This window comes from Harpia harpyja, chromosome 6 (assembly GCF_026419915.1).
Source record: "Harpia harpyja isolate bHarHar1 chromosome 6, bHarHar1 primary haplotype, whole genome shotgun sequence".
Classification (NCBI taxonomy): Eukaryota; Metazoa; Chordata; class Aves; order Accipitriformes; family Accipitridae; genus Harpia; species Harpia harpyja.
The window spans coordinates 26,763,342-26,786,779 of NC_068945.1; the positions used below are offsets into that span (position 1 = coordinate 26,763,342).

Below are 23,438 nucleotides of genomic sequence, written 5' to 3' on the forward strand. Positions count from 1 at the left end.
AACAGGCAGATCACACTGCACATTTTCTACTTTCTAGCCACGTATACATATTTGAATTTCAGCATTTTTCTGCATTTAAACTTGTTTCAACACTAGATGATTTATAAATTATAAAGAAAGTCCAGAGGAGTGTTCCAGTATCACCCCATGCCAGCTCCTTAAAGCACGATGAATAATAATCCCTAAGAATATCTAAAAACATTGTCATCTGGTCAAAGTATTTTCCCTTCATCGTTGTCTTAATATCCAAGATTCAATTAGAGCATTGTGTGGGGGACAGCATGTTTCATTTGAGGCAAGAGAAAAACTAACTGCCTTTGCCCTGGATTCGACTACAGACCCAAGAACCATCTGGTAAAAAATGAGCCAGAGCATTGTGCAGGCAGTATATTAGTCATGAGACATAGGACTCTGAGAACAATGAAACCTAAATTTAAGGGACAGAGGAGGGAAACTTAATTACTTGTTTAAGCTTCTTCACAGCTTTGAGGAATCTTCAACACTTTCAGCAAAAAAAATTAGCACCAGAGGGCACAAAGCACATCCTCCATTGACTTCTTAATTTTCTGCATGCCTGTTTTTACTTCCAGCATGTAACTATCTGCACTGGTCCATCAGCACAGCCTGCCTCTCCGATGCACAGCCACAGGATGCATCGTATTGCCCTCAGTACAGAGTTCCATCCAGAGCCGCAGTACTGCGGATACAGACCACAGATCCTCCTCTGAACTGACAACTCCCTAAAGAAAACATTTCGTCTGACCCCACAACCTGACTCAAACTCCTGCTGTACCCAGTAGCCCTCGCTGAAGGACGAAGGGATCTCTTCCAGCTAATTGCACAAGCCATCTAATCATAATTTTGGTTAAGCATGCACACATATACAGTTGATACCCTAGTGACTGCTTAGAGCTGGGCCAAAAAAGCCATCCCAATTGAGATCAACTCAAAGATCTTTCCTAGACCATCGCCGTAACCTTGGGCGTTAGGACAAGGGTAAAGTTCTGGCGCTGCTGGAATTAAGATTTGCAAGTAAGCACCATGGGAAGTGCAGGAAACACAGCTGTTCAGTCTCAAATCGCTATTATCTGTCTTCTTCCTCAAGCTTTCAGCTGGAAACCAGGAAGGCTGAGGTTTATTCTCTTCTTATTCTCTTACGGTTTATTCTTTTCCTTCCAAGATAAACAGGCTGTTTTGTGAAAAACTAACTTAAACAGGACCTGGTCCCTGTCAGTCTCCCAAGACTTGGACAGCCTTACAGCAAACAGAGTCCCTGTGCTCATGCCTGTTTGGACAGGTGGGAATAGAGCAGTCAGGCAGAAGAGCCACTGGAGAAATTCACACCAACTCAGCCAGCCTACATCCCTCTAATTCTTTTGTTTAGACTCATCAGGGAAGGAAATTCCTGAAAGTGATGGCAGTGTGCTGGACACTGATTTTACCTGGTTTTATATTAATCAAATGTAGCCTACAGAACAGATCATCCTGATTCTGAATCTCCCTTCTCTGAAGCCAATACCTTAATTTGAAATGCCTTCTCTTTTTGAACTGCATGGGGCATACTTGTCTCAGTAGTGACCTTGGCATCTTCCAGGACTACAGGCTTGCAAGAACACAGAACTGGAAAAGATCACCTGGATTATCAACTCTAGCCCTCTAGTAACACAGGCAGTCACATTATATAATGTCTTTCATAAATTCTTCTTTCTCTTTTTCCCAAATCTCCAAAGCCTGTATAAAACCCTAGATGCAAATAGATGCAAGTTGCTTTGTCACACTAACCCCCAAGGGAACGCAATGCAGACATCCCCAAACCAGCTGTGCATGGAGCAGCTCGAGTGTGGAAGCAGTGTAACCACGTTCACGAGGTGCTGCACCAAAGCTAATAAACTTTATCGAGCAGCAGAACTCACTATCTCAGTTGCAGTGCTGGACAAACATTACTGTACTACTTCTGCATTCAAGCTGCTACATATGCATGCCACAGTATGGCACCACGGGGACTTGCAGGCTGGGGAATCAGCTTACAGGCTACTAGCTCAGGGCTTTTTGCATGAGCTCCATTTTATGATTTTCCAGGGCTTTCCTGCTCCAGAGCAAGAATCCAAAATCGGTGTTTATATTAACACGAAGTGCCTTTTACCGTATTCACAGAAATTCACCCAGACCTGACCTCTAACATGCATTCAGGAAAACCTTCCTGCATCCTCACAGCCACAGTCTCCCAGAGGCTACCACATCTTAACCTCTGTTAGCGTTGACCACACCGCGCGTGTACCACTTGCACGCAGCAACTGCACACTCTCCATCCCGTCAGAGCTTCAGTTGATTGCTGACGTGTTATTTGCCATTCCTACCAAACAGGTTCCAGCCAAAGACCTACAGGCACAGCCAGACTTCCCCAGCAATAGCTGCCCCAGGCTTGGCACCGGAACAGAGCAGGGAGGCCGTTTTCCCTGGATAGCCACTTGCTTTGCTGCTATCAAATGCATACTTTGAAAACCACACCATAATGACCATACTTTTCACTGGCAGTAGCTACCTCTCATGAAAAAAACCAACCAAACAAACAAACAAAAAACAACCAACCAAATAATAGAAAGACAAGGCGTGAGGAAGAGCACGTTGCCAAGACCCAAGTTTGGCAGCAGAGTTGGGTTTCCAATCCCTTGGTGGTAAAGCTGATGAGCTCAGAGCCTAGAAGGAAAAATTATTCCAGTGAATGCAAAGAGAGGCTTTTAAGTGACAAAAAGGCAAGTAAAAGGCAGGTCAGGAAGAAAACCAACAAAAAATATTTCAAAATGAGCTTGGCAAGCTTACTAGCACTATTCTTGCTTGTATGGTAGGTAATTAGTAGGTCTAGGTAAGATCTTTACTTTCACAGGGCTCTAGAGAAAGAAATCATTTCTAGTTGCAATAAGCAGCCAGCCCTCTCACAAACACTCAGCATGTACTCTGTACATGGCTGCAAGAAATTAGGAAATTATCTATACCCACTATAATCTGAGATCAGAGTGATGAATCCAGTGGTTTCCTACCAGAAGCCTAGCAACAGCATGGACAGCCCCTACCTTGGTCCCTCCTGCCTTTGATAGTTTCAGCTGTCTTTGAGCACAGGAGAATTGCTTGCTAGGGCTGCTGCCCCTTCCTTTCAACCTTTCTTGTAACAACAGACCTCCAACAAGGCAACATTCATGCATGCAACTCTCAGAACACATCATGCTCTTTAGAAAATACTTGGAATGAAATGACTCTAGATTATATCTTATGACTCACAGTACACAAAGATTCATCTGCTCATAAATGAAAAAAATAGGGCTTTCTTATCCAGAAAAGGGTTGAGCACTTTTCCCACACTCAAACCACTCTGCTCCTGGCTGTCACCAGCAGAACGCCTGCTCCCGTGTTGTCAGTACACACCTCCCTCTGAGCAAAGACCCTCTCGCCTTCATAGCCCAAATTACCCCATGTCCCATCCAGAGAGCTGATGACTAGGAGCCCTCTTGAACAATTCAGGAGCCCAGACAGCTGCAGGCAAATGGGGATGAGTGAGAGAAGAGACAAAGGCAGATTTAGATGGTCCCCTACAAACAAAATACTCGTCTGCAAAAGCAGAACTCCTATATGCACCTCCCACATGTAAGGCCAAGTACCCACCTTGCGTTTCAACACTGACCATCAGATGCATGCACTTGAATGGTTTGCCACATCAGAAAGACTATCATACCGTCTCTGCTTCAGAAAGACTTCATACAACTGCATCCTACACAATAAAAGTGTTAAGATAAATAGTCTCTCTTGATATTTAATGGCACAGCTAGTCTGCCGCCTTCACTTCCCTCACAATGCCAAGCATTAGGTCACCACCACAGATACTTTAAGTTTCCCACTCTCCAGCTCTCCACAGCCCACAATCCCCTGCAGTCTACAAGGCCCTCATTTAAGAGTATCCTGCAACAAGTTTCACCTGAGGGAACACAGTTCAGCAAGCAGGAATGTCAGTCCGAACCCAGGCTACACCACCACTTCATTTCAGAGACAGCATTATAGTCAGGAACTGTGATGTTGCAGGCAGCCTGTACTTTTGGCTTTGGTATCCACACCATACTACAGCTGCAGAGGAAGGCACATTCTCCTTTTTACTTTATTATTTGTCAAATGTGACAGCATTCAATATTGCACAACCTCTTCAAGGAAGATAATTCTGTAACGTGCACCCCTGGGGGGGGGGGGTAAGAAACATTACTGTTGCTGTGGGAACCTTAATTCTGGATTTCAGGACTTGCATATTTAAAACCTCAAATTTAACATTGCATTAATGTAGCTTCATGCATTGAATTAGGGAATGACTTAGTACAAATCTCCATGCATCTACTGAAGTCCTGACGTTCCAAGGACAAGAGGCACAGAACAGAAAAAACACAGCACGGGGAACAAGGAGGGAATGGGGGGGAACCTGTGAGGAGGGAAGCAAGAAACCGGCACGGCCGAGGTACAGCAAACCCCACACCAAACCACATGTGTCACTTGGGGCTCCTTGTTCTCACCGCTAAAGGTTATGTAGCCCGTCAGGATAAAAAGAGCTTAAAGCAGAAACACAAATGGCCAGAGAGGAAAAGGTTCCTGAAAGGACCGAGGAGGGGAAGATTCCCCGAAAGTCATAGGGTAAGACGTACTGAGAAAGGAAAGATCATATCCAGATAGCACAAATTCACTAATTTTTTTTAATTACCATGGCACAATGCCCAGATGATGCCCTTAAAACCCCTTCAGCTATTCAAGCATTTAACACTCAATTTCCCCGCTCTTCTATAGTTTAACTGCAACGCAAGCGCAGCAACGGTGCTGCCCAAAGTTTAGGGTGCAGGCAGAAGCAGCAGCCCACAGAGGGGTACCGGTCTTCATCTGTCGGCAAGTGTCCCAAAACTCAACCCTCTCTTAAGAATCCAGGAGAGCGCTTCACCTTTTGGGCCGAAGTCAGTCATTATGCAGGCTAACACCTCCGCTTTGTACTACAGTGCTCATGCACCCCTCGCTAGCGGGAAGAGGTGAGAGAGCAGGACAATTCTCCTCAGCTCCCATACTCGCCAGCCTGGGTAAGGAACATCTCCATTGTTTACTGCTTATCTAAAATCAGCAGCAGCATGCCTGAATTACTTCTCCTCTTACCCCACCCACCAAACGAAGAACAAATCTTAGCCGAGCCATGGGGCCTGCCCAGCCCTTTTCGCTAAAAATCAGCACCCCAATTTGGGGTCCCACACGGCAGGCTGCGGGGAGCGGGGAAGAGCGGAGAAGGTGGACGTGCCTGCCAGCGGGGCCTGCTGGACAAAACCAGGCAAGCGTGCATACCCCAGCGCAGAATCAAGTTACCCTGCAACAAAGATAGCGTGTGTATGTGCAAAGGAGGGAAGTAAAATCCTTCTGCCGGGGCTCCAAGGCTTGCTTTGTTGCTAAAATAAACCAGTGTTTGTTCCTGGGAGTGATGGGAAGCTGGACTCTAAAAGCAGCAGCAGTGAGAGCCCCCACCTTCAGAGTTAAACAGATTAAATTAAAAAAAAAAAAAAAACACAAAAAAACCCCCACAACAACAAAAACAAAAACTTGGGAACCGATTACTCTTCGCCTCATGTATCTAGGTAAGGAACCCAAGGGCAAACTGCTGATCTCAAGGGTGCCTAGGAGCAGACAAAACTACACGTAGATGACTACCTGAGCAGCCTAACAGCTGACTGCTCCAGAGGAAATTCCAGTCTTTGCTCAAAGACTGAAAATATATATGCTTTTATATATGCTTTCACTTTGCTTGCTGGACCTATATAACACTTTACACATGTTTTTCCTGACATTATTTTCCATACTCCACCAGAAACTTGAGTAACCGTGCCACTTCTGGAAAAACAACCTTGCATCCAACTTTTGTCAAAACAGCTTCTTCCCCCCACCCCCAAAGCCCCAAACTGCAAAACTATCTATTTGCTCCCTGCTCCTCTCTTAACCTTCAGTAACTACAGATCCCTTTCAGGAACACTACTCCACTACCTGGGATGTCTCTCAGTAACATCAAAATCCCATAAAGCAGAGGCACATGGGAACAGTATTACGCATGAAAAAAAAATATATATATATACAGGTCTCTCAGATGGCAGACAGTGAGCAGCATTATACCAAAAATTTTGTCTCCAAGGCACCTGCCCAAAACTGTTCTCTCCAGAGGAACTTAAAACCGCAGGAAAAGCCTGCTTGATACCCAGTTAGCAGTACTCGCTCTAAATATTATTTTTTACAAGGGAAAACTACAGCCCACTGTGTGTAGAGGCTGCAGAGAGCTAAGCCCAACAGCAAAGGCCGCTCACATTAGTGCAGAGTCCTTCAGCTTTCCATTCCTTATATGTGCAAAGTGTGCAAGCCCTGACACACGCTTCTCTACTCACCCAGAGGTACATCATGTTAGCCTGGGTCCTTCAAACCCAGCAGTGAGATGATCCAGCAACGCAAGAGGTACTTCAGTAAGATTGTCGAGACCAAGGTTGGTTTGTTTTTGTTTTTGTTTTTTTTTAAGAAAAAAAAAAAAATCCAAACAGCTCAGTTTGAGGCTTAGAAAGCGTCTCGCCTCCTCCACTCCCCTCCTCCAGCTCTGGCTGCTCTGCGCTCTTCTCTCGCACTTAATCTCTCCCTGGGAGTTCCCAGCCCCGTGTGTCTGTACTGGCGTGCACAGCACACACTCTGCATTCGCCTCCAGGGAATTTCTCTCTGTCATTCTGCTTCTAAAAACACAATCTCGGCCTCACAAGATTCTTGCAAGAGGCAGGGATGGGTGGGGTTAGTAATAAATGCAGCCCGGCTCCCAGCGCCGGAGCGTGCTTACTTTAGAAAAGGGATCTTTAGACTTGAATGAGGCAGCGTGTTGTCCTCCAAAGTCACTGGGGGTGAGGACCCATTCCCCCCCACCCGCTAATTGCTTCTCCAGAAACCATCCGCAGATGCGGGAGCTGTGCAGGGTGCCACAGGCAGGTTCTGCTACATCTTCATCTACCCCATTAGTCAACACCCCGAATTTGGTCACAATTCAGTAGCTGTATTTAATCATTAACCACTGACAGGCAACAAGGAGCACAACTACAGGGATCCTGAAGCTAAGGAGAAAATCTATGGTATGCCAGCCACCCTGGAGCTCCCGCAGGAGAAACAACCACTGTCGTGAGCTGGGGAAGAGAAGCGACTCACAGATAAAGGGGTTAATCTGCTTTCACAGGTGGCTCTGCATGACTATTTTACAGACTTGCATATTGCCAAAGGGAAAGCAGCAGCTGGCTCGGGTTCCTCTGAGTATATCGGGTTCCCACTTGCCCAGAGGCAGCTTCCCCCCAAGTCTGACTGGGGCAAGCGCCCTCGCAGCCTTATGCTCCCAGCCTGCTCCAGTTTCAGGTTTGCAAAGCTCTGCCGGTGGGGCGGCAGCCCCGGCAAAGGCACGCTGAGCGAAAGACACTCTCGCCCCAGCTCCCTCGACAAGCTCCAGCAAGCCCTTCCCCGCACGAGCGAATCTGGTCCCATCCCCCATGCCCAATGCCACAGGACAAGTGTCACCTCTCATCTCATTAATCAGTTAAACCGCTCTTCCAAACTAGGAAAACGGGTTTCTCGCCCCCTTCCCTTCCCACCTCGAAATGAAGAATCGACTTCCCTTGCTGGGCTCCAAATGCTAAGTTAAAATTGGCCTCTTCTCAAATGGGGGAAAACAAAAAAAAAAAAGAATCATGTTTTCATTGAGTCACTGGTCTCCTTGGAAATGAGTTTTCAAGAAATATTTTTATCTCAGCTAAAGATATAGAAATGGTGCTCTTTCACATATCACCTCTACTCCCTTTACTTACAGATTTCTTAAACGCGATCCAGCGGGCTCGGGAGCAAAGCAAGCAGCCATGTGGCCTGCCGCGCTCCACCTACAAGTCAAGCCCTGTCTACGTGGGGCAACAAACAGACGCGGCTCCCGTCGCAGCAAGCGCAGACATCCCAGCCGTGCTCCGCGCTCCCCAGGCTCTCCTCGCCTTCAGCAAGCCGCAAACGCACCTTGGACCAGGCTTGTCCCATCCATGGGATGCCGATGGGTTCTAAGGAAATACATGACTGTTGTTGCAGTCCTGCCTACAAACCTGGAGAAAAGGTTTATCATTGTGACCATATAGCAGCGACGGGGATGCGCTTGTTAGAGACAGGCAGGACACCGCTTGGCTTTCCAGCCAGGAAAACCCAAGCCCTGCTGCTCAGGGGAAGGAGCAGGAGCCCCGGTTCACGAAGCTCAGATGTCACGGGATTGTTCAACTACGGCAGCTCTCGGGCCTCCCATCTGCTCTCACCTTTTGGCATGATGGGTCAGGTCAACAGGGTGAAAAGCAACGTTCCTAAAAATCACTTACTACACCAAAGCCTATGCACCACGGTCTCCAAAGAGCGAAGTGTGTGATCCATAAACCTGTTCTCAGATGCTCCGAGAGGAGTGAAACAGCAGCAGTGCTGATATTTGCATCACGGTTAGACATTTCAGTTACATTTCAACAGTAGGATCACACCAACAGTAGCTCCTAGTTCAGCCAGCCTGCAGACGCAGGCAAACGCTTCTGCATCACATAACCTTGATGGCATTTTCAAGGTTTTCTTCTGATTCGAAATCCTGATCCAAAAGTGATCTTACTATCACCTTAATGAAAGCTGAGATTCCTTGCGTGCAGAGGAGAAAGTAAGAAGACACGTGGACCAGGTACGCAAACCCAAATAAATCCTACTTCATATGTATTTCCATAAAAGACTTTAAAAAGATGAGCACTTAAAACTATGCTGAAGAATGACTGACAAGCTCCCTAATTAAAAAAAAAAAAAGGGGGGGGGGCAGGAATTATCCCCCTTCTTCCCCAGGCTCTCTCATCCTTTAGGCCACTCTTCCAATGGGAGAGAAAAGAAAAACTTTCAGAATAAGGCCGTTCCTTAATTTCAACAACTGAGACTCGTTACAAGTCATCTCAGCAAATCCACAGTTGGACAGGTCACATTCAACCTCTGAAGCAAAACAAGACCTACAAACCCTCCTCAAATCATCCAAATACTGGCTCAAAATTCATCTGCCACTGGGCCACCACCTCTCCATGAAGGTATACAGGAAGATTACTGAGCGCAGCAGACTTCTGGTGATGAAATACCCTTGTCCTGGAGCACTTTTTGAGGAACTGCAAGAGCAGGTTTCTCAACACTCAATATTCTCAAGCAGCGAGAGAAGTACCCGACCGGTCAGGAGATGATGCTGTGGGATGCCTCTAGAGACACCACCGCTCTGATTCAACAGAGCTGCTGCTGCCCAGAGGTTCAAACCAACACTAAGAATATGAAGTGCATGCCCAAGACTACCCACAGTTGCAGACAGTACTGGTGGCAGCGTGGTAACTGTGTTAGCCTCAGATTATAAGCAAGAAAAAGATTTACTTGGCCGATATAATTATGTGGGGGGGGGGAAGAACTAGATGAGCTATTAGGCCTTCTTTAAGCTTTTATTCAGATTGCTTAGATTTTCAATTACATTAGCTGGTATGTAAAAGATATCAATAGAAGATGGTATTTTTTCTGGAAAATTTACCCTAAGAAAACACAAAATATTCTGCAAGTAGCAAGAGGACAACAGTATGTTAGTGAGTCTAATTTCAGAAAAACAAAGACAGTCATGACTGAGACAGGCTTCTGAAACAGGTAGCTAGGATCCTCTGCAAATGCTTTGTCTTAATTCTAACAACAGTGCTTTACAGGATACATGTCAGGGAACTTGGAAGGCTGCTGTGTGTGGAAATACACATGATCTCTTAGGGATCTTTCCTGTCTCAAAAAGGATTAAAAGCAGAAAGAAAAAGATTTTAACATTTATATATACCGAGCTAAGAGAAAAATGTTCAGAGAGCTGCAGCCTAGTGAAACATTGGTCCCTCTGATGGGAGGCTGTTGTGTAAATCAAAGTGAAAGGGGAAGAAAGCAGTCTGCAAATATATTAATGCTTCTGAGGGAGGTAGGGAAGGTCTTAGCAAGTAACAAAAGGGGAAAGAGAAAAAAGGGAGCAAGTAACCACCTATTTAATATTATATCAAGGTATTTGTCAAAATAAGAGGCACTAGTAAAACAGAAAAAAAATTCTACCCACGTTCTACCAGTATCAAAAGCCTTAATTACATAGAAGAAGAATTGTGGCTGCTCGGTTATGTGCATAAATTCAACCCAAAAATACTGCTGGTATATACGTTTCAAATAAGCCAAATGCTTAAAAAATAATTTACAAAAAGTTGTAGCCTATTTAGGAAAGATGTGAGTGGGCAAATGGGGAATAGGTATGGCACAGTTTCAAACTGACGTTATCTGTTTCTAGCTGATTGTGTCTCAGAGGCATATGATTTCAAATGCTCGTGGATTAACATTCTAGCAGATAAAGCTCAAGACAGGGTACAAGCTGGTGTGTCTGCTACACACTACTGAAATCACATTAGATAGCACACAGGATGAGTGGCCAGCTAAGCACCTCTTCATAACAGAGGGAAAAACCCATCTGATCACCAGGAATTTCAAATGCAACGACACTCGCGGGAGGCGTCGGGGAGCTAATGCCAAAGAACACCCTCGAAATTTCTACATTACAGAAAACAATTTCTTAGTTCAAGAAGTGTTACATTGAAAACGAGCAATTCCATATTAGATCCCATCTTGACAGAAAAGAGCAATCAATCGTAAAAATAGAAATTAGCAGTAACTTAGGTAAAAATGATTGTGACAATTGCATTTGGATATATGGAAGGAGAACAGACACCAAACCAGTGTATCTACGTACATACTCAGCACTTGAGTGGGACCAGAGGTACACTGGCATATTTTTCCTGGACAGACAGATTGCTTATTGGGCTTCCCTGTCACATACCCACACTTGAACACTTGTATATATTTTAGCAATTGAAAAAAAGAAAAGCTGAGAGAAGGAAATAGAAAGGAAATTAGGAAAGGGAAAAATAAAATTTACAAGGGAATCCTAACAACAGGAGGCAAAATCCACAGCCAGAGCTGGAAGACGACAATGAGTTTTTCAAAGCTTCTCAGGAATAGCAATCCCAGCAATTGCATTTACCTGCTACTACAGGGGAAAGGTAGAAACATCCCCAATACTGAAGAAAAAAGCCAAAGCATTCAATACGTATTTCTGTTCTATATTTGGAGAAGAGTCAGCTGTTGCAGTCTGTGATAACGAAATGCTTTCCATTCCAGCAGTAACTAAGGAAGATGTTCCAACAGCTACCCAACAAACAGCACTGTCGTCCTCTTACCTAGCTCAAGCTTACAAACAGAAGGGATGTAACCAGATAACAATGGGGTTTTAATCAAACTACAGCCATGAACATACTCAGATGTGGGCACTCGGGAAGGCCTGCAGTCTGCATCAAACTGCGTGACCTGCATTTGCAGCTCCAACAAGCCCTAACTACTGTGCTAACATTAAACCTGCTATAAGGCCAAAAGTACAACTGTGATGCAATGACATACCCAAATGCAGGTGTTTGTTGGAGTCCATCTTATTAAAGACCTGCTGCTGGTTAGCTAAGCTCGGCCAAAAGATTATACCTCTGTCAACACCAGAAGACTGCATCAGGAAAGCAGTGCTACCGGTAAAGCCACCAATACCAATTTTCTCAGCATCTGAGTTTTCCTAGAAGCATCTAGGTTGGAACCCTTCCAGTAATGAGAGCTAAAATAACATCCCAATGCTGAGCAAAGCGAAAAATGAAGTGGAGTCTGATAACGGGAGGTTTGCAGAACAAAGATGCAGGTGGAAGGCCTCAGGTAGGGGAGCGCAAATTAAACTGTGCACCTGAATGCATCTGGGAGAGCGTTCCGATACATGAATGAAAAATACTGATCATAAAAATGTCTACTCCTGATGTTTAATAAGGCTCCCTGGCAACCTCTCCTGTAAAACAAAACCATAAAATAGTTTTTAAAACCAGCCTGAACTCTAAAATAAGATGAAATTCTTTTATGGTTAATAAATGATATTGAATCTATGTGTTCCTCCTCACTGTGCAGTTTTCCTTGGCTGAAAAGTGGGAGGGGAGGTACTCTGAGGCTGGGACAGGTTGAAGAGGGAATTTTCATTTCAAACCAAAGGAAAACAGTCGCGCTCTCAGCCAAGACCCAGACCGAGCTTTCACATTTTACGCAGAAGCTGGATTCAGACTGAGGATGAAGACTTGATCATTGTCTCACCATGATAAACACTTCAAGAACCATCTACAAAAGGTCTGACTGGAGATTGGAAGGGAGACGTGCTCTGCGGTGCTCAGAGGGAAGTTTCTCCAACTCAATGGCTGCTTTCCATGGCTTATCTGACTCCAGCAGAATGTCCCGGCAAGAGAACAAGGGAATCAGACTCACACTACTTGTGGGGTTTGGGCACGCCTTGTGCCTTGGTTTTTTGTTTGGTTTGCTTGGTTGGTTGGTTTTTGTTTTGTTTGCTGGTTGGTTGTTTTTTGGTTTTTTTTTTTTTTTCTTTTTAAAAAGAAGATTAGAGATGGGGCTGGGAGCTATCTGGGGAGCGGCACAGAAGGCAGCCCTGGGCACACATACAGTTCCTATGGAGATAAGAGGATCTTCTTTGAGGTTGGTTTACTCCTTTGGGTGCCGCTGGAGACTACCCTGGTGGCAGAGTACTGCTTATTTGCGAAGACTCCCTCTGCTCAGGATCCTGGCATTATCTCTGATTATCAGAATTTCTGAACCACAAGGTAGATTTCCTCTCAACATCCAAAAGGACTCCAGGAAGCCTCTTTCTGCATTATCCTGTTTGTGAAAGGAAGCAAGAATACAAAATGCATACAATAAATCACCCAGAAAAATACCACAATCCTTTTTAGATGTTTTGCCAAGCAAATAAGCCAAACATTGGCACATTACAAGGAAAAAAAAAGCCATTTTGTTATAGAGCAAGCCATTTCATTCCTGGAAAACTGGATTCCCTATTCTCTCTCCTGCAGGTATGGTTCAGCTACGCAGCAAGAGGCTTCTGAAAAGAGATTACTTATTTAAAAGCAAACTATCAAGGGCTAGTTTATCTTCCACAAAAAGCAGAAAGCGTGAAACAATAAAACACCTTGACATGCAAACAAAACCAACAATTTTCAGGGACTGTCCTGCTACTGACTTCACATAGTAATTAAATGTTAAGTCCTTAAATAAACTCCAGAAGGTCTCAATTCACAGGCTTATCATTCAAGTACGGGGGGGAAGGACACAGGTACCAAAAAAAGCATTTTAGACTTTGTTTGGGATTTTCTTCTCCTCACAAGTATGCTCAAGAGCACCATTCTGGAAGGCACTGTCAATCCTTCAAGAGAACTGCAATAAGCTCAGTAACTAGGAAAGGTACTTTGCTGAAAATGTGCTCCCAGACAAAAATACACCTTTAAATTAAAACCAAGAACACCCACATCAACAAAACTAAATTGTGAAGCCAGAGAATTCAAAGTTAAACAGTCGAGAGCATGCAAACATTTAGATGTAAGGAATTCTTACAGCTGCAGTATACTGGTTTGGGCATTCATCTGCAGAAACGAAATGGTGATGCAACTGCTCCCAGGATATAGCAAACATGAGTTTGGGCAGCCAAGTGGGAATTTCCATGAATTACACCCGTCAGTCTTACTATGGCAGAACAGGAGGGAAGTTTGCAATCCTCCAATACCTTCTGAGGAGAAGCTAGCAAGCTAAAGGTCTGAGGAAGAAAAAGCATTTCTGCAGCTGTGTTGCCAACCCAGGCTTGATTTTCAAGCTGTCTTCTCCATGCCATCACACTTGGATCTAGTCTGAAGTCCACACTGAATTGGCATATAGCAAATATATTTAGATTCTTGTAAGAAGGGATCAGAATAAGCTCTAACACTGGTATTTAAACCTTTATTTTTAAACTTTAGTTAATGAATAGCTGCCTTAATATCTTCACTAGCAATGTCCAGAGAACAAAGTTTGGTCTCCCTTCAATTCTTCCATGAAGTAGGAGAAAGTATTACACAGCAGCAAACTCCAGCAAAAGTATATTTTTAGTGTCAAATCAGGAGTACAATATCCAGTTGAACTGATAAAGGGCAGAAAGATTCTCTATGCCCTAGACTTAGAGTGCTAAATAGGGTATTTATTTGGTTGTGGATTTTGAAGAGGAAGTCATAAATATAAAAATGCAGCTCAGCTCCTACATCAACAACTCATCCCTTTATAGTCCGCAAGCGAAGCTATACCAGAGGATGAATTGATGGCATCCAAGTGTTATCCTATTCAAGGTGTGAGACTGCAGGTGGCAAAAGAAAAAACGCTTCAAATACCTCATCAATGGAGCTACAGCATCATTATACCATTTTTTGTCTTCATGCTTACAATGTCAAGTGGCTGTACCACATCAGCAATTCATCAGCACGGCAACAACCCAGCAAATTAAGAAAGAATATGAAGATAAGAGTATTGCAACAGTGGGGAAAGGAGAAGACAGGGCATAGCTCTCTTCCCTGGACCACACAGGGGTTTATTAATATGCTGAAACTTTGGCTTAGGCCTGCTGCTGATAAAGGGGAATACAGACAGAGAACAATGCCATCCTGCAGAAAGAGACTCCTTCTGGCTTGTTTGTGCAAAGGAAGGTTAACAATGTTAGCGAGTTATTCAGGAAGTAATGGATACCCTCTTGCCCTGAGCAAATTCCTTTTCAATAACAGTAGTAATTTCCTAGGCAATACAACTATATCAAGGTATAATGGCTACTATATTTATCTACAGAGGCCCTGTACTGCTGGGATCCAATTTACTACAGCGTAGAAAGCAGTTTACAAATCCTGGGATAGTAAAGTTGCCAGAGACAGGAATAAAATTCTATCCTGTATCGCTTAGTTTAAAGACTGGGTTTTAACATACCTTTTTAAGAGTTTAAAATGCATTCTCTCCAACTTAGAAAGACTCAAAGACTAATAAACCCTAGTAGTAGACTGCAAATACACCTATGAGAGGGAAGAAAGCAGCTTAACAAATACTACATTGTGCACATTTTTTTTTATCCTTATTGTCACAGCTGCTTTATTTCTTCTTTTATTCAAATAACATTCTTTCATTTGACCCTCTGAGAAGAAAAATAATCCGTGACATTACCTAAAAGCCTTATATACCTAATGAAGACAAAATAGCTGAATGCCTGAAATATGGTTTCAGTACGAGAAATGGCACAAGTATATAATCAGCAAGAAGAAAGGAATTACTCCAGCTAATGAAGAGGTAACACCGATAAACACTGAATGACATCTCCTGAGAAAACAACAAAACTAAATTGCTAAAAGACTTTGGTGGAACACAGCATCAACCTGTGATAAGTAAGGGTGGGTGGAAAGAGACCAAACACACATGTCAGGGGACTGCAGATACTTCCATTACATAACGGTAGTAAGAAAATCCAGGCGAAATCGCCATTAACAGAACTAAAAGCAAAATATTTCAACAGGGGCATTGGCAGTTGTCAAACCACAAAAAGGAACAGCAGACTGTTCAAATGTAAAAGACGTTAATAAAGCATAAGACAAGAGGCATAAACAGATATAAAATACAAAGGAAGATTTCTAGAGGACAGAAATGCTACTGGAAAAATTTAGTTATAGAACACAATATCCCCAACTTCAATTCACAATGATCAGCAAAGGTCAGTTGTCAGAATAGCAGTTCTGCTTCTGATCTCATTCTGGGCAAAGCAGTTCTTAACCATACCTGTGCCACCACCATCTAGGGGGATTATTCTCATGGCTGCAGCAAACAGCTCCCTCCATCTGACTGGTTCCTCAGGGAATTATGAGCATAAGACAATTTAGAAAAGCGTGTGTACGTAGAGACTAGCTGCACTACTTGTTTCCTGCTTTATAAGCAAAAGATAATCCATTCTTCAAAGTCTTCTTAGTGTATATATTTAATATGGGACTTCTGAGAAAGCATGCGGATAGATACCTACCTATATCTTTTAACAAGGCGTTTTACTATTCTGCAGATCTCACATGCAGTGAGTACTGGAAACACCCAGAGTTTGTAACGTGGGATGTTCCAACAAATTCAGATGTATTTCTTGGCACTTGTGTCAACTGATGTACTTGAATCAGGAGGATTTTGGCTCTCATAGGAGCAGACCAGCTATAGATCTGGTCTTCAGCATCACTGCAGTCTGTGGGGTGCATACTGTGACCCTCAAACACCTTCAGCTGAGCTCGTATTAAGGCTGTTCCACTTTCCCTTCTTTCCCCTACACCCTGCTATGAGAAAAAAAAAAAAAACCCAAACCCACAGTACTGTAAATTCCATTCTGATGCCTTTTCTGATCAAATCCTGGCAAAATTACTCTTCCATTAGAGACTGACTGCAACATGCTTACTCTTCCCATCCCTTTCTAAGAGACAAATTGAATGAGTAGCAGCTCCCTCACACTCGGTTTAGATGAGATGAATGGTATGAAGTAACTATGGCCAGTCAACATGTGCAATTATTGTGCCCTAGGTCCCATGCAATACATTCTCATCTCATCTTAATCCAAATTTTAGCTTTGAAGTGTAGCCATACCATGTGATGTGACAACTACTGTACCCGCTAGAGAAGCTACTCACTTTGACAACAAAGCAAGCAGGAACAACAACATATTAAAAATTCTTCCCTGTTCCCAAATTCCCAGAAAGCAACAGTGACCAGAACAATCTTTTTTCATCCTTGTGTGACCTGAAGAATGCATGTTTCCTTTCAGATAAAGGCCTTGCTATGGTTATCTAATGTTAATGTCACTACAAACTGGATTAGAGACGCCCAGAAACCTCGAAATATGTACATGGATAGTCAGCTGTATCCTAATTCTAAGTCTGAAGGAAATCAAATGCTCCAAATTGTGCCTAATGTAGTTAAGTTTGCCCTTTAGGTAGGATAGACCAGTAAGAACATATTACACAGTGATTAGATTAATTCTTGAGTGAAATTCAGAGGGCTAGCTCTATCTGTCTATTCTGCCAGTATATTTCAAATTATTTCAGAGACTATCAAGTCTTCCCGTGTTCTGCTCCACAGCAGCAGCTGCTCAAGAAATACAGCAGTTCTCTGTCTGGGGTGAAGTTGGCAGCAACTGGGGACAACACTGCTGTCAGAGTTCAGCCTCCCAGTTCTGAAATGCCATTCTACTGGAAATACCAGAGAGCCTAAATCTGGCTACATATACCGCGGGATGTAAAATATCTCTATCTCAGCTTTCAACAGAAAGCTCCAGAGTCTCATGACATTTACTCCTTTGGCCCCTGTCAGTCTTTCTCCAGACCCTGCAAAGGATTGGAGCTAGCTGCCATAAATGGTTGGAAAACAAGATGTCCTCCAAGCACTTGGAATCGAGGAGCACTGTTTTAGCTTAGGGAGACCATGGCAAGGAGCCAGGGTGACAGGTGCCCCAGAAACAGAGATGATGATCAAACTGTTGCCAACGTTAGCCACTGCTGTCCTCTTGACTTGTAAGAAAGGGTAGCCCATGCTCTCCAGGTGTATCGGGAACAATGGACCAGAAAAGGCGAGGATGTGTTTGCTGGCAGTACCTGAAGTCTCTCAATAAAATCCAAGCATGAAGGCATTTCAACGGGTCTCATCAGATACAATCCTACTGATAAACCTTTATTAGGCCTGGCAGCAAGCACAGCTCAGGGCTGCTGTGACATAAAAGTGCAGCTCATCGCAATCCACAGGCACCAGAAGAGTTAAAAACGCAGATTCCTGCTAAAACTGCCAAGAGCTACAAACCTTCTCCTGTGTGGGTGGCAGCAGCAACTAAATCCACTCCCCAACAATTGGCTGGCCTGCAGAAAGAGAGGCGGGAAGAGAAGGTCATGGGGGACAGCCCCCCCAAGTAAATAGCAGCACAGCATCTGCTCAGGTTTTCAGCTAAAGTCAGTGAGACAGTTCTCTTCATTTTATCACCAGCCTCTCGAGACAGCAGCCTCTGACCTTTATCAGGAAGAGCACCCTTGTCCTCTAATCACAGACTTCCTGGAAATCACAATCTAGCCAGCAATTAATACAGAATGGAGGGGGGGGGGGGGGGCTTCATAACATCAAATTACCACTGCAAGATTTTTAAATACAACCCCCACCAAAATGGCAGAAGAATTCAAGCATGTTCTCACAAGCCATCTTGTTCCTACTAGGATTATTTAACAGTACTTATTAAAAAGATTTTCTCACCTCTCCCCCCCACCAAAAAAACCCTGCCCCCCCCTCCCAAGTCTTGTTTTGCAGATGTTGCCTGCAGCAGCATAGCTTCTTGCTGTGAAAGCTTCAACACAGGTGTGCAGAGCGTGACCTGGGCAGAATTACATGTGCCATTTCCACTGGGAAATCTAAGAGACTTATTAAGCCAGGACAGTGCCGATTAATCTACTAATGGAATGAATCAAAAGTGTGTTCCTGGCCCTTTCCCTTTCACATCCCAAAGCCTCGGGGGAGGCGAAACCATCTGGCAAATGCCTGCTCCAAGCAACATTATGCTACTGCTGGAAATACCTCTCCTTTAATATTGAGAAGAATGAAACCATCTTCTATCCACCAGCTATTCTCAGGAGCATCTGCGTAGCTTGCTGAGGCAGTCTGCTTGCATGCAGCATCCTTCCCCAGCCAATGCAGAGCTGCTCACTCACCATGCAGGAGAAGTCAGCAGAACAGAAAGCAATCCCATTCATTTACTCAGGGTCCTGCTGAAGCGGCCGGCACGAGCAGGGCGGTGAAGCAGTTACCGTACGTACTCAGCGTAACGCACACAGGCTGCCCTCCCACAGCAGATCCCAACTGCAGGCAGGCAGAAGCACACTCCCTGCCCAGACTGAGCAAATGCTCCTGCTCAATTCTCTCAGTCCTGTCTTTGTGCAAGGGCAGTTGCAGGTAGGGTAGCAAGGAGGTGTTTGTTCAATTAAAAAAAAAAAAAAAATCTCCTCTAAGCATGCCCGAAATGGAGATCTGGCTGGAGAGCTTAAAGGGAAATCAAGATATCAAACAGCTCCAAGGTTCACACATGATACATGTTATTACTGTGAGACAGAGGGAAGGACTGACTCAGAGATGCTCAACACCCTGCACCCTTTGAGTAATAAGCAAGCTCAGGAAGAAATAGAGCTATGAGGCAGCTGTCACAAAAAAAGGATCTCTGGCACTTTTAAGATCATACAGGAGCAGAGGAGCCTCCTATCAATTTAGACACACAAAAAAAAAAAAAAAAGAGAGAAAGGCCCAAGACAACAGCAGTCATACACTGTGGAATTACGTAAATGGTAACAACTGGTTTTTGAATGTCACGGAAGAAAGCAAGTACAGGGCAGGGGAGACAAGAGGTCCTCCGTGCTCAGAGGCAACACAGAGCATGTTTAGACAAACATCCATCAGGAATTGCCTGACTTGTTTTTACAGACTCCTAGGCACAGGAACTCCAGTCCCCTAAATTACTGTTCCAGTGCTTCACTACATTGAATCAGAAAATGTTGTTTGACCCCATAATATCCAATTTAAGCCTCCCCTGATGCAAATTAAGCTGCCTTCGATGGACATTGTAAATAATCAATCCCCATCCTCCATACTTCTCTACTCTTTCTTTTCTTGAAGAACAAACAAGCTCAATATTTTCCTCCTATGCCAGGCTCTCTGAGCTTCTTTTTCTTTTTCTTCCCTGGACTTTTTCCAGATTCTGCCTGTGTCTTTCCTGAAGTGCCTAAAACCAGGTACAGTGCTCCGCTCGCTGCGCTGAACTCTGAAGAATAACTACCTTCTGCAGTTACTCAACACACCTGGAAATGCATTCCAGGTTTTCAGGATCACAAAAAACAGCACCACATACTCAGTTTGTTTTTTCCTATTCCCCCAGATCTTTCCCTTCGATATTACTGCTTTTTACAGCTATTCTCCATTTTATAATGTGTATACAGTTCCTTTTGTTAATACAACTTGGTTTTGGTTAATTTCACATTGTTGGATTTCAGGCCATTTCTGCAATATACTGTGATCTTTCTGACATCTAATCCTACCTTCCAAAGGCTGCCAGCCCCCCACATACATATATTCAGTCACTATTTCCTTACTCTGATGTTTGATGAACAGTACAGAAGAGCAGAGCAGCCAGGGCAGACCATGTCAAGACTCCAAATCACACACCCAGAGAAAAGCATGACATAATTACTCTACATACTGTTTTCTAATGAGGTGCTCAGCCCCTTCTTAATTTCACCTTTCTTTTGCCTAGTTTATGTAAAGGTCATGCAGGACTAGGTCCAAAGTCAGTAGCTTTCTCCATCTGCCAGGCCTGCTGCCACGTCAGAGGAGAAAATTAAATCGATCTGACATGATTGGTTCTTAAAAATTAGCAATGTCTGTCTGTTGTTGCCTTAATTTCCTTTAGTAAAAGATCTGACGATAAACATCTGATCTTTTTCAGCATCCTTCCAGGTTCTGTAACTACACTGACCAATACAACCAAGTTGTATTTCTTGGGGTCTCTAGTCTCCTTTAACAAAAAAAAAAAAAAAAAAAAGGGGGGGATGGAAGAATACTATTTATTCACACACACACTCCCTTCATTCACTTGAAAGCTGTGAGATTTCACGATACGAAGTATACGCGCTAGAGACAACCGACTCAAGCACGGCCTGTACCGGCCTGAGGACATCCCCGAACCCCCACCGTAAGCTTGCGTCCATCTTGCACTGCCCTCCGAGCAGAAGTAGTGCTGTGCAGCCCATGTGCCTTTTGATAAAACCAGCTCTGGCCAGGAGCCTGCTGAGGCCGGGAAAGTGCTAGGTAGGGACTGCCGGCTCAGGCTGCCCTCTAAAAGCAACTCTCCGTCACCAGCACTCCTCCTCAAACATCCCTCCTGTATTTCCCCCCTGCTCACCCCCGAGACGTTTGGCAACAGAGCAAAAACTTTGCAGAGCAAACCCTTTTCCTCCTCGCCTCTTCCAAGAATCAAATGCCTAAGCAGGCCCCGTGGAGGGGCTGCAAGGCCTGTCTCGGCCCTCCCTGGGTGCTCCCCGTGCTGGCTGCAGGCAGTGACACATCCTCGGAACAAAACTTCCCTCGTCGAGCACGGAACCTGAAGAGCAGTCACCCCCAAAGGCTTGCGGGGCGGGGGGGGGGGGGGGGGGGCAAGAAGCCGAACCCTCTTCCCCTTCTCTCTCCCTCTCCTGCCGGCCACGGCCTTTAATGCCAGGGGACAACCTAAGCGGCAGGCTGCGGGGAGGGAGGAAAGGAGAGGCGGCCGGGCCCCAGCTCCGGCGGGGCGGGGCGGCGAGCGCTGGCCGGGCGCCGGCTGCCCTCTCCTGGCAGCCCGCCGTCAGAGCGGCCCCGGCCCCCGCGGGGCTGACCCCCCGCACCAACAACCCTCCTCCTCCTTCTCCTTCCCGAGCTCTCCCGGTTACGCAGCAGGGTCAGCCCGCTGCCAGGCTGCAGCAGGGCGTTCCAAAGGGCCGGCGCCCGTGAAGTTACGGGTGTCTAGAAATAACCTTTGCAAAGGTACTATAATCCTTCAGGAGAAAAAGAAAAAAAGATACTAAATGCACACAAACTACTTATGCTCGGTTTGGTTCTGGGTTTTGGGGTTTTTTTTTCCTTCCAGTTGAGAAGAAAATCCTCACCCACCCAATGACTGCAGCTCTCTAAGCCGAGGACCCCAAGCCCCCCTCACCTGAGAGCTTTAAAACCGCTTTGGTTTCAAGTTAGCTGTGCACAGAAGAACTTTTTCCTCATAAAACATACCTGGAGCGGGGATTCATTGCCACAGGATGTTGCGGATGCCAAAGATTTAGACAGCCTCAAAAACCATTTAGACAAATTCAATAAAGACCAAAAAATCTATCACGGGGGATTTTTTTTTTTTTTTTTTTCATCTATGGCCAGGAAATCCCAAAGCCACGGGATTGCTTCAAGAGTACAGAAGAGGGGAAGTATCACCCAGTCTTGGCGCTGCTCCCTCTCCTTTAAGTACTTGCTATTAGACACTGTCAAAGCCAGAACACTGGAAGGCAGAGACCTCCTGTCTGACCCAGAATCGCCGCTTTCATGTCCTCAGTAGGATATAATATCCATCAACAGGCTGTTTTCTCTACATTGTTTGGTTTTGGTCTGCCAACCTATCATTTTACAGTCTACTTCTAAAACACGTCCCACACTCTCTAGCCCTCGTATGATCACTCAGAAGGAGAAATCTAAACAAGATGCTGTCCCTCTTGCCAAAATAACTGAGGGGCTTGGGAGTCTCCAAGACTCTTGCAGACATCGGGTAACACTTCAACGGTCAAAAAGTACATCGCAGGAGGAAAAAGTGGTCTCCTGGTCCTCTCCCAAGGATGACTCACATCTCCTCTCTTTAACCCCAAGCAGAGATGAGAAACTGCTTGCATCGGAGGACTCAAACATGAAAGGAATTTGTATTACATCATCCAGCCCGTTTCCTGCCAACGCCTTACAACCCCAGAGCTTTGGCCGAACTATTCATCAGCAAGGTAATCGTTACTTCCCTTGAGAAGCTGTTTATAGGACTGAAGAAGCTTATTGTCAGGAAGTCTTCCCACGTATATGAATTAGATGCACTCCTTAACTTCTTCTCATGCAAGTATTCTCCACGTGGTTATTTTTTTCTCTCTTCTTATTGAGTAACAGCAAGGCATGCATTGGTATGGAGCTCACTGGAGGTGTTTATGAAAGGTATTCAAGGTTCTGTAAGGAAAGGATTCCCTGCCTTGTATTCAGAGAGGCTAGAAATGCAGCAGACATGAGGGAAAAGGGAAACAAATATACGGCCAGTGTGATGTGTTTGCAAGACTTGTGTCAACTGCAAGACACCGTGCTTCCTGTACCATTTAAGGGTTTTGATGGTAGGAAATTAGCTAAACAGAAAGGAAAGGAGAGATTTGGGGGAATGTGGCCAATATAAGCACAGTGACTTGATTCAGAGTGAAATTTCAGAAAGCAGGTTTATAACAAGCTCAGTTATTTAGTGGTGTATGCATTACAATTTTTTCTAATCCCAATTTCTGAATCTTTCCTGCAGTTTCTTAGGGACGTAGTCTGGGCTTGGGAAAACAAGGAACCACTTTGCACTTCAAGTGATCAACCAGGTATCTTACCAAGACAGTTCTGGATTCACGGGGGAAGTATTACTAGATTAGTTTCAGTGGATCTTATCTTTCCTCTTCCAACTCATCCTTGATTCTTTGAACTTTATTCTGTAACCACCTCCTCCTTCAATTTTTAGCTAAACACTCTGCTCTCTATTTTCCTTCTCAGATATCATGATTTACATTGCTTTTAACTTAACTCTCTCCACTCTATCAACACTTTTTTTACCTTCTGAA

General features: G+C 44.5%; 1 protein-coding gene across 11 annotated transcripts in view; it reads right to left on the reverse strand.

Moving 5' to 3' along the window:
- Positions 1-23,438, reverse strand: part of RBFOX2 (RNA binding fox-1 homolog 2) — a 177,624-nt gene that overhangs the window by 111,048 nt on the left and 43,138 nt on the right. The window contains exon 1 of one of the 11 annotated variants that reach the window (XM_052789269.1): positions 18,744-18,894. The exons of 9 other annotated variants lie outside the window; for them this stretch is intronic. In XM_052789269.1, coding sequence (XP_052645229.1) covers positions 18,744-18,785 — 42 coding nt within the window. In that variant the 5' untranslated portion in view covers positions 18,786-18,894. Of the gene's footprint in view, positions 1-6,434; positions 6,575-18,743; positions 18,895-23,438 lie in introns of those variants that run through there. One more of the 11 variants, XM_052789271.1, reaches the window with a different exon arrangement.